Raw genomic sequence first — 11,956 nt, 5'->3', positions numbered from 1 at the left:
AGGCTTAGAGTTAATCGAAGTAAATCTTGTGTATTGTGGATGCCTTCAATGTATTTGATAATTTCTCTAAGATTTCCTATTGAATATCTTGCTAGCTTAGCTTTGGTATTTGTTGTGGCTAACATCCATCACCTTTGTGTTAAATTTTTACACTTGGTTGACAATATTGGATAAGACTTTGGTCTCAGGAAGAAGTTGGTGGTTTTTTCCAACTGAATTAACGTCTCTACTGTTAGAATTTCGAGTCATTTTTGGTTAGGATTTTAAATCCTACAATTCCTCCTTTGAAGTTCGAAATTTCTTCCATGCTTCAATCAAACAAGGAACTTTCTATGATAGAATTGAAAATTCTGTGATTGGGCTAAATTTTTTTTACAAATTCCCTCCTCAAATATATGTTAATGCGAAAGAACTTGTGGAGGCTTAAGTGATCTTACAAATTTATTACTTGGAAGATTTGCCATAAGCCACTCATACTTAAGGAAGAATAAGTACAAGAAAATTAACCGTGATGCTCAGCGTCCTCTTTGCAATACTGTTACCAAAACTCTGGAAACATGAATTTTTACCGGCTCCAGGAATACCTATTGGCTATTTATAATTTTTTTACTGTGACTTTGCAAGAGCAATTTGGTTCGGTGTAAAAATCAATTTATTGCAGTCTTATTTGCTCAAAGATTAGATAAGAGGTTTGGGGTTCAATTTCGCTTATGTCTAAAATTGATTGGTGTTTTGATCTGATGATAAAAAACATAATCAAGAGCAGACACTATAAATTGATATATTAAAAAAAAAAAAATAAAAAGAAGGGGTATTGGATTGGATTAAATCTTGGCTGCTGTCATCTCTTGATTTTCTCGAAAGATCGAAGAGTTTTTCCATACAAGTATCCATAATTTTGTGAACCATTTGGTGCCACATATTCACATAATTAATGCAGTTTCTGAGGGACAGATTCATTTTCTTTTGTCTACATGATATGGTCAAAACTTTATTATGCAGGTATTTAAAAAGCAGCTGAACTTGGCTCCTATATCATTGTAATGGTGGCTAACAAAGACAAAAAGCCATGTGTACCAAAAATAGGCGGTACCGTGGAAGTTAACGACCATCATGGAAGAGTTAAGAGTCTTTATTTTTTATTTTTGATGAAAGAGTTAAAAGAGTCTTTATACTCAAGGGAGTGCATATCAGTTTTCATTAGGGTCATAGGAGACTGTTTTCTAAAGCTCGGACCTTAGATTAATTGGCCTCCTAATCCTGCACGCAAGTTTGTTGGTCTTGTACCAATTTTAAATTCAGGTTAATCAAGTCTTGCTCTCTTCTTTTTTTCTTTCTTTTCTTTAGTTTCCTGTCCTGTAAAAAAAAAAAAAAAAAGGCAAAGTTAAAGAAATAGTATAAACATACGTAATAGAAATATACTAAAGCTCATACTTGCATAACAAATTTCATGATAAAATCTCATTTGCCCCAAAATCTGCAGTCTATCATATAATCTGTTGGCAACAAATAAAATTCTTCAATTAAACCTGATGGTACCGAAAACAATACCACCAATGAGTCACACGTTCCTCGTACGATCACTAATGGCACCTGCACAACGAAAAAGAATAACCTAGCGGGGAGTACCGGTGTGGTACCGGCCAAGTACCCTCCGAAGGTCAAATTAGAATTATTCTCACTGCTCTAGAGTGCTAGAGAGGGTAAATTACGCGTACCTTGGTTTGTGAGGGTGCTTGGGTTTTTATAGTAGAGAGGGCTGACCCTCTTTTCCTTGGAGTAGAAGTCTTTTCCTTATCGGAGTCTTCCTGGGCGTATTTTACGGGATCCTTTCCATATAGGAGTCCTTAGGTTCCATGAAACGTGGGGAGCAAGTTATTTATTTGTACATGTAAATGTGTAGAATAGGCGTTTCATAGACTGACGCCGTCAGTCTATGCATCCCGTCAGTCTACACATATCCTATGACCTTCAGGACGTTCGTCTTTGTGTCCTTTTGCCTTAGGTCACCGTCAGCCTAGAAGGTATGCTGACGGCAATAACGTCTCGTCACCATTGCCAGGCATTCACCGTCTCCTTTGTTAAGTATGTGCCGTCAGTCTCTTTTTAGGTCTTCACCGTCGCTCTTGTCCGTTATGTACCGTCACGCTGGCCAGCATAATTTTATCCTCATCATTTGCCCCCTACTCCATAACTCCGTCACCCTCTGTACTGACGGGCTATGGAGTTTGTTTTTCAAAAGAGGCAGAAACATCGTTTGCGTGGATCTGAGCATTTAATGCCTTGGACAGGTGGCTCGTTCCCATTGGCCTCACTTCTGACGAGATGTCGCTTCGTCTTCCGCGCCATTTTTTCCATATATAAACAGCGTTTCCAGTCACTTTTTTCACTATTTCATCCTTGCTGAACTTGTGGAGAGACAGACCGTCGATCACCTTCCGTCAGCTTTAACTTCCGTCAGCTTATCCGTTGCTGTAGCCGTCCAGAGGGCTTCCATACCGGTAAGTTTTCATCCTCTCTCCTTCTCTTTATTTTTGCCTCATTAGTGAGGCCGTCAGCCTAGGTACTTAGTTTGAACCCGTCACTTGTAGGTAGTCAGATGTCGAGTGACGCGTCTTGTGACGAGTCGTCAGTCCGCGAAGGAGCGGGCTACGACGAGACCTTTGGCTCCGGAAACGAGTCGGACTTCTCCCTCCCGTCAGAGAGAGAGTCGTCAGCCCAATCTCCTGACGGCAATGAGAGTTTTGCTGAGGGAGAAGATGAGGGAAGAGGGGATGAAAATGACGGGGGTGGAATGGATATTGACGGAGGAAATAGTGACGGGGAGGAGAGATCCAGTGAAGGAACTTCGGAGGGTACCGTAGATAACCGTCCCTTCATTCTTCCTGAGGATTGGGCCGTCAACAGATTTTTGCCTGGGATGAGTGGTAAAGTTTTTAGGGAGTTACGGATCCGTTATCAGATCCCAGACCACATCCCCCTCCGTCTCCCTAGAGAGGGTGAGAGGTGTTACTCCGGGCGGACAGCGGACGTTGGCATGTATGACGCCATGTTTGCTGCCGGCCTGAGGTTACCGTTGACGGCTCTTCACCGTCAACTAGCTGACTTCCTTGGAATATCCGTCACCCAGGTTGCCCCAAACGCCTGGAGGACTTTTATAGGAGCTGAAATCCTGTGGGGCAGCTTTAGTGGAGGGCACCGTCAGCTTACACTCGGAGAATTTTTTTATTGCTATAGGCCTCATCACATTGCCTCGTCTAAGGGGACTTATCATTTTAATGCCCGAGAGAAAGGGCTACGGTTAGTGTCAGATATGCCTGACTCAAATAGGAACTGGAAGAGTAGGTATTTTTTCGTTGAGGGGACGGACTGGGTGTGCCGTCAGGAGGAGTGGGCGACGATGCCCAGTGGTTACTTTGACAATACCTGGGCCTTTGTCAAGGATTCAGGTTAATCCCGTCACCCATGAGGCTCGTGCGTTTTTTGAAGTGACGGTGCTAACACTTGTTATTTTTTCTTTTTCCAGCTTATACCCGTCCGCATATAACTGACGAGCAGGAGGAGTTCATCCATCGGATTCTAGAAATTCCTTTGGAGGACCGTAAGTGCAGGGATTTGATTACCCTTGACACCCTCCATCTATACTGTGGGGGCCCAAATCCGTCAGCGGAAGCTCGTAGGTTGGAGGAGTTTGCGCGACGTCGTAAGTAGACTTTTATTTTTCCGTCAGTTTCATTATTTCCGTCACTTTTCCTAAAGTGTTTTCTTTTGTGTTGTAGAGATGGATTCTGCGAAGCAAAGGATACGGGCTGCCGCAGCTCGTCAGAAGGAGGAGAGGAAGGCCAAGGAAGCAGGGGGGGAAGCCTCGTCAACCCCCACGGCCGTCGCCAAAGTGGCGAAGAGGAAACCTGACGGGAGTGACGGCCGTCCCTCAAAAAAGCCTGCCGTCACTCCGTCAGTCGAACCATTGAAGGAAAAGTCCCCTCCGACGTCTGGCCATGGTGCGGGAAAGGGGGTGATGACTTCTGCTGGTCCCGTCACTGAGGGTCCGTGCCGTCTCCTAACCCACAAAGAATATGCCGTCGGGGAGGTTGAGTCCCTGATAAAACCAACGGACATGGAGCCCTGTGATCAAGTAGGGACGGAGGATTTAGGGGCGTCGGCCCTCTTTGATCTCTCCAGGGTAAGTTTCTCACATTTTTGGGTTGAACATACCGTATCTTGTTTTGGCGTACTTTTTATCTGACGGAAATGCTCTTTCAGGCCTTGGTTCGTGTCAAAGCCCTCCGTGACCGTTGCGTGGCGAAGGAGGGGGTCGTCAGTCGAGTTCGCAGCCATAACAAGAACTTGCTGAATCAGCAGGCTCAGTATAAGGAAGCCGTCCGTCTTCTTAACCAGGAGCTGCAGGAAGTCAAGGAGAAACTGACGACGATCAGTGGCGAGAACGTCAAGCTCCAAGGAGAGGTGACGGCTCTGGAGGAGAAGTTACAGACGGCGGGGGCTGACGCGATTGGACACTTCAAAACGTCGCAGTCATTTATTGACTCATGTGGTCAATATTACGGCACTGGGTTCGATGACTGCCTTCGACAGGTCGCGTCGGCCTTCCCAGAGCTGGACTTATCTGGGATTTCAATGGATGATGGAGACGACGTCTCTCTTCAGCCAGAACCCACTCCGGAGCGTGACGGCTCGGTAGTCCTGGCTCAGCCTGCTGCTAATCCTACAGCTTCAGATTCTCCAACCGTTATCGTGGATGTTGAAGATCATCAGGCTGACGGAAATCCTGCTGACGCTCCTCCTGCTTAACCATGGCTATGTAAAAAATTTTTGAAAATAGTTGTAATCTTTAGACGGTTTTTTGGAGAACAGTTGTAATTTTTTAAACAGTTGTAGTTTTTAAACAGTTGTAATTTTAAACAATTGTAGTTTTAAACAATTGTAATGTTTAAGTGCCCTTGACGTTTATGCATAGTTGCGCGTATTTCATTTCCGTCGCTTTTATCTCTATCTCAGACAAATGTTGGAAATTCCCGTCTGCTTTTAATACGTCGGCTTTTTAAACTGTTTGAATACCTCGTCAGCTTTGAGACCGTCAGTTTACAAGTGTTATCTTTTGACATCCTTGTTGGTCCGTCAGTTTTGAGGACCTTGCCTCAAAGATGGTTATTCCACCTTATCGGACCGTCAGCCCTTAGGCTGTTAGTCTTTTTTGGGCCGTCACCTTCTTGGCCTTGGCCCTGATGTCGTTTGACATCCTTTTGGTCCGTCAGTTTTGAGGACTTTGTCCCTACGATTGTTACTCTATCTTGTTTGACCGTCAGTCTTTTGGCTTTTAGCCTTTTTGGGCCGTCACCTTCTTGGCCTTGGCCTTGATGTCATTTGACATCGTTTTAGCCCGTCAGCTTTTTAGGTGTTGATGTCTTTTGACATCTTTGTTGATCCGTCGGCTTTTTAGCCTTTTCGGACCATTGTTCTCTTGGCTTTTTTAGCCTTGATGCCTTGACATCTTTCATTAATCCGTCAACTATTAAGGCCTGGGCCCTGTGATGGTTACTCCATCTTATTGGACCGTCGGCTTTTTCTTTAGTCCGTGTGTTATGGACTTAGTCGTTTTTTGGGCTGCAAACTTAGTGGACCGTCGGAAGGAAAATACACTTCAGCAATTTCTGAATAAAACTCCTCTTATTGCCATGCATAAAAGTAATTAAAACCAAATCCTGCCCCTTGGGCTAAAAAAGTTGTTGCGAAAAAACTAAAATAAACGATAAATCTGAGGAGTTAAACTATAATTTGCTGAAAAAATATAAAATGGGTTGGTCTTCATGCTGCTGCTCCTATTGGTAGTACTTCCGTAGGTGCTCGGTGTTCCATGGATGTGGTAGTTTCTGTCCCTCCAATGTTTCAAGGTGGTAAGTACCTTTTCTCTGCCACGACGAAACTCGGTAAGGACCTTCCCAATTGGGGCCGAGCTTCCCTTGGGTAGGGTCCCTAGCGGCGCCCATGACTTTTCTAAGAACAAGGTCTCCGACTTGGAAGTCTCTGTGTCGGACCCGAGAGTTGTAGCATTTGGCCATGCGATCCTGGTACCTAGCGAGCCTTTGTTCTGCTGCTGCCCTGATCTCGTCCACTAGGTCGAGCTGTAGTCGCATAGCCTCGTCGTTTCTGCTCTCATCGTGGTTGTGTACCCTGTAGCTTGCGAGTCCAACTTCGGCCGGGATGACTGCTTCGCTTCCGTACGTCAGGCGGAACGGAGTCTCTCCTGTGGGTGTTCTTGCCGTCGTTCTGTATGCCCATAGTACACTTGGCAATTCTTCGGGCCATATACCTTTTGCCCCCTCGAGCCGAGTCTTGATGATCTTTAGCAAGGATCGGTTCGTGACTTCGACCTGTCCATTAGCTTGAGGGTGGGCGGGGGAGGAGTAGTGGTTCTTTATTCCCAACTGTGAGCAAAAGTCCCGGAAGTGATCGTTGTCGAACTGTCTCCCGTTATCCGAGACAAAGACTCTAGGAATGCCAAACCTGCATACGATGCATCTCCAGACGAAGCTCCGAACGTTTTTCTCCGTAATCGTGGCTAAAGCTTCGGCTTCCACCCATTTCGTGAAATAGTCGATGCCTACTACCAGGAATTTCAGCTGCCGTATAGCTGTAGGGAATGGTCCCATAATGTCTAATCCCCATTGTGCGAACGGCCATGGGGCTGTCATTGGGGTCAGCTCTTCGGTCGGTTGTCTGATGATATTGCTGAACCGTTGGCATTTGTCGCAGGTCCTGACATAGGCTTCGGCGTCCTTCTGCATGGTGGGCCAATAATACCCTGCTCGTACAAGCTTGTGTACCAATGATCTGGACCCTGAGTGGTTTCCGCAGATTCCTTCATGTACTTCTCTCATGATGTAGTCTGCTTCTTCCGTACCCAAGCACCTTAGATACGGTCGGGAGAAACCTCTCTTGTATAGGACGTCTTTTATCAGGACGAACCTTGCCGCCTGGACTTTAAGTTTCCTTGCGGCGTCCTTCTCGTCTGGTAAGACCCCGTCTTTTAAGTACGAAACTAACGGTGCTGCCCAGCTGCTGTCAGAACATATTTCCTGCATGTTGCCGAGATCTATTAGCGGGGAAAGCTGTACAAAAGAGAGTACATTACCAGGGATGACCATTTGCTCAGCTGAAGCGGCCTTCGCAAGACGGTCGGCTCTCTGATTTTCTTCTCTGGGAATCTGGACGACTTTGGCTTCTAGGTCTCCCACCCTTGTCTTTACTTCGCCAAGGTACCTTTTCATCTTTTCGCCCTTGCAATCGTAGTCTCCGTTTATTTGGTTAGTGATGACCTGTGAGTCGCAGTAGATGACTACCCTGGCGGCTCCTGCTGCTTTGGCAAGGTCAAGTCCTGCTATCAGAGCCTCATACTCTGATTCATTGTTGGTGGCAGGGAAGTCGAAACGGACCATACATTCGATGGTGTCTCCTTCGGGCGACAGCAGCACGATGCCGGCCCCTGCGGCTTGTCTGTTGGACGATCCGTCCGTATACATGCTCCATTGAGGGGACTCTGCTGCCCCCTCATCTTCCCCATGGGTGAACTCAGCTATAAAGTCGGCGACGATCTGTCCCTTGATGGCGGTCCGCGGGCGATATTGAATGTCAAATTCGCTTAGTTCTATGGCCCAGAGTGCTAATCGTCCTGCCGTCTCAGGGCTGCTCATCGCCCGTCGTAGGGGCTTGTCCGTTAGGACGTTTATAGTATGAGCTTGGAAGTATGGCTTGAGCTTACGGGCTGCCGTAATCAATGCGAAGGCAAGTTTCTCCATGGGCGGGTATCTCTCTTCGGCACCGTGAAGCGCTCGGCTTGCGTAGTACACGGGTTTCTGCACCTTCTCTTCCTCTCTGACCAAGGCCGCGCTAACGGCTGCGGGGGAGACGGCTAGATAGAGGAAAAGTTCCTCTCCTGGCTGCGACGGGCTTAGCAGTGGTGGGGAGGAGAGGTAAGCCTTCAATCTTTCGAACGCTTGTTGGCACTCGTCAGTCCATTCGAAGGATTTCTTCAATGTTCGGAAGAAGGGCAAGCATTTGTCCGTCGCCCTTGACACGAACCTATTCAGTGCCGCTATCTTTCCATTGAGGCTTTGCACCTCCTTCACACTTCTTGGTGGTGCCATATCCATAATGGCCCGGATCTTGTCCGGGTTTGCCTCGATCCCTCTTTGAGACACCATGAATCCCAAGAACTTTCCTGCCGTCACTCCAAAGGCACATTTCCCCGGATTGAGTTTCATGTTGTAAGAGCGAAGGGTGTCGAATGTTTCTTTGAGATCTCCTAAATGATCTTCCTCCCTTCGGCTTTTGACTAGCATGTCGTCTACATAGACCTGGACATTCCTCCCAATTTGTTGCGCGAACATTTTGTTCATGAGCCTTTGGTATGTTGCGCCCGCGTTCTTCAGGCCGAAGGGCATGACCTTGTAGCAGAATAGGCCTTGGCTGGTCACGAACGACGTTTTCTCCTGGTCGGCTTCGTGCATCCGGATTTGGTTGTATCCTGAGAAAGCGTCCATGAAGCTCAGCAACTGATGTCGGGCCGTAGAGTCTACTAGGACATCGACCCTGGGGAGGGGGTAGCTGTCCTTGGGGCAGGCCTTGTTAAGGTCGGTGAAGTCCACACACATTCGCCATTTTCCGCTCGCTTTCTTCACCATCACTACATTTGCTAACCAGTCGGGATAGTACACTTCCCTGATGAAGTTTGCATCCCGTAGTTTTCTGACTTCCTCTGCTATGGCTCGGTCCCGCTCCGGGGCAAACACCCTCTTCTTTTGTCTGACGGGTGAAAAGGCGGGCGACACATTCAGCTTATGCACCATGATTGAAGGATCTATTCCTGGCATATCTTCATGACCCCATGCGAATACGTCTTGGTTTTGCCTAAGGAATGTTATGAGCTCTTGACGGGTCGTGGTGTTAGCGAGTGTTCCAATTCTGGTCGTTCGGCCAGGATCGGAACTGTCAAGGGGTATCTCTTCTAGCTTCTCAACCGGCTCCGTTACCGTCCGGTGCTCTTCTATACTTAAAGTCTGAACCTGATCCTCCATTTCCACCATGGCTATGTAACATTCGCGCGCGGCCATCTGATTCCCGCGCAACTCCCCTACTCCGTAGTCAGTTGGGAACTTAATCATCAGGTGGTAGGTGGAGGTTACTGCCTTCCATGAGTTGAGCGTGGGTCGCCCGAGGATAGCGTTGTAGGCTGATGAGCAATCAACAACCAAGAATGTCACGTCCCTGGCTATCTGTTGGGGGTAATCACCCACAACTACGGATAAGGTAACTGCGCCCAGTGGGAATACTCGGCTCCCACCGAAGCCGACAAGCGGGGCATTTGTCGGGATCAGTCGCCCCCTGTCGATCCTCATCTGCTGGAACGCGGTGTAGTATAAGATATCTGCTGAACTGCCGTTGTCGACGAGCACCCGGTGCATATTGTAATCTCCTACACGCAAGCTGACGACGAGTGCGTCGTCATGGGGATGGTGAAGGCGTCGTGCGTCTTCTTCTGAGAATCCGATCACGGGACCTTCTCTTCTTGCTATCTTCGGCACGGCTCCCGTCAGTTGAACATTCTGTATCAGCCGGAGATAGGTCTTACGGGCCTTCTTGGATGACCCGGCAGCGGTTATCCCTCCTACGATCATCCTTATATCCCCAATTGGGGGCCTTGGTCGCTCATTGTCCCGTCGGGGGTGCTGGTCTTGTGCGGGGGGATCCGCCCTCTCCTTGCTAACGAATCTCTGCAGCTTTCCTTGTCTAATAAGGGCTTCAATCTGCTGCTTGAGGTCATAGCAATCTGCTGTGTCGTGGCCGTGGTCGCGGTGGAATCGGCAGTACTTATCTCGTGAACGTTTGTTGGGGTCACTCTTCAGCTTCCCTGGGAACGTCAGCGATTCCTCGTCCTTGATCTGCATAAGGACTTGATCTATCGGGGCTGTTAGCGGAGTGAAGCTTGTGAACCTTCCCCCCAGGGGCTTAGGGCGTCTTTCGTCCCTTCGGTCCGCGGTTCTTGCCTTTTTCGGCTTTGGTCCTGCCGACCGTCTTCCTGCCGTTCTCTTTTTCTAGGCCTCTCTTCCCGAGCTAAAAGTGCATCTTCAGCGTTCATATATTTTGTGGCACGATAAAGTACTTCTGACATGGTTTTTGGGTCGTTTTTGTATATGGAAAACAAAAACTTGCCCTTCTTCAAACCATTCGTAAATGCCGCGACAAGTATCTTGTCGTCCGCTTCGTCGATTGAGAGCGCCTCTTTATTGAAACGGGAGATGTAGGCTCTTAGAGTTTCGTCTTCTCGCTGCTTCATACTCATCAAGCAAGCCGTAGACTTCTTGTACCGATGGCCTCCAATAAAGTGTGCGGTAAACTGAGCGCTGAGTTCCTTGAAGGTGCTGATGGAGTTTGGGGTCAGTCGACTGAACCAAATTCTTGCCGCGCCCTTTAGCGTTGTAGGGAAGGCCCTACACATGATGGCGTCCGCTACTCCTTGAAGGTGCATTAGGGTTTTGAAGGTCTCCAGGTGGTCCAGTGGGTCCTTGACCCCGTCATAACTGTCTATCTGCGGCATGCGGAACTTGCTCGGCAACGGGTAGGAGTTGACGGTTGTGGTGAACGGTGAGTCCGTTCGGTTGACAAGATCGTCAAGGTCGCTCGATACTCGTCCCTTGAGAGCATTCATCATAACCTCCATTTGTTCCTTCATGGCTTGCATCTCTGCGAGGACGAGGGGCGGAGTGGTTTCCGCGAGGGAGGGGATACTCGTGTTCTGTCGTTCAGGTTTGCTCGGGGCGTTGCTGGCCTGGGGTCCTTCCTGGTTTCTCCTGTCAGCGCTGGTTCCTTCCTGCTCTGCTCCTTGGTTATTGGGAGCTGCATTCTTCTGTCTCAGTTGCTCTTCTAGGTCGTGATTTTGCTTTGTGAGGCGCTCTACGGCGGCGGCGAGCGTTCTCACTTGTCTTTCAAGCGCGGTTGTAGGGGTTTCTTCTTCCTGAATGTCGTTGTTGGTCGCCATTGAGCGAGTGAGTACCATGTAACTCTCTTGTCTTGAAAGCGAGAACGTGCTAAAGCGATTCCCACAGACGGCGCCAACTGATGGTACCGAAAACAATACCACCAATGAGTCACACGTTCCTCGTACGATCACTAATGGCACCTGCACAACGAAAAAGAATAACCTAGCGGGGAGTACCGGTGTGGTACCGGCCAAGTACCCTCCGAAGGTCAAATTAGAATTATTCTCACTGCTCTAGAGTGCTAGAGAGGGTAAATTACGCGTACCTTGGTTTGTGAGGGTGCTTGGGTTTTTATAGTAGAGAGGGCTGACCCTCTTTTCCTTGGAGTAGAAGTCTTTTCCTTATCGGAGTCTTCCTGGGCGTATTTTACGGGATCCTTTCCATATAGGAGTCCTTAGGTTCCATGAAACGTGGGGAGCAAGTTATTTATTTGTACATGTAAATGTGTAGAATAGGCGTTTCATAGACTGACGCCGTCAGTCTATGCATCCCGTCAGTCTACACATATCCTATGACCTTCAGGACGTTCGTCTTTGTGTCCTTTTGCCTTAGGTCACCGTCAGCCTAGAAGGTATGCTGACGGCAATAACGTCTCGTCACCATTGCCAGGCATTCACCGTCTCCTTTGTTAAGTATGTGCCGTCAGTCTCTTTTTAGGTCTTCACCGTCGCTCTTGTCCGTTATGTACCGTCACGCTGGCCAGCATAATTTTATCCTCATCAAAACCCAATATAAATTTCACTGACTATAGATTATTCCTAATGCAAATTAGAACCTTCAATTTCATATATGTTCTACTAGGTCATTTTGAAAAATTAAACTTGGATTTATGAAACCCTTAAAATAAGGGACAATAAACCCTGAATGGGGGTCTAGTGGTTGACCTTTGTTTTTCTTGCAAT

General features: G+C 47.8%; 1 protein-coding gene across 1 annotated transcript; it reads left to right on the top strand.

The window, feature by feature from the left end:
• The first annotated feature begins 2,067 nt into the window (after positions 1 to 2,067).
• On the top strand, positions 2,068 to 4,813 carry LOC126712991 (uncharacterized). Its single transcript, XM_050412572.1, has 4 exons — positions 2,068 to 3,449; positions 3,527 to 3,703; positions 3,780 to 4,183; positions 4,264 to 4,813. The coding sequence occupies exons 1-4, from the start codon at positions 2,600 to 2,602 to the stop codon at positions 4,807 to 4,809; spliced, it is 1,977 nt and encodes a 658-aa protein (XP_050268529.1). The 5' UTR covers positions 2,068 to 2,599; the 3' UTR covers positions 4,810 to 4,813.
• Positions 4,814 to 11,956: the final 7,143 nt, after the last annotated feature.

The sequence above is a fragment of the Quercus robur genome, chromosome 2 (genome assembly GCF_932294415.1).
Source record: "Quercus robur chromosome 2, dhQueRobu3.1, whole genome shotgun sequence".
Taxonomy (NCBI): domain Eukaryota; kingdom Viridiplantae; phylum Streptophyta; class Magnoliopsida; order Fagales; family Fagaceae; genus Quercus; species Quercus robur.
This window is presented reverse-complemented; position numbering and strand designations above follow the sequence as displayed.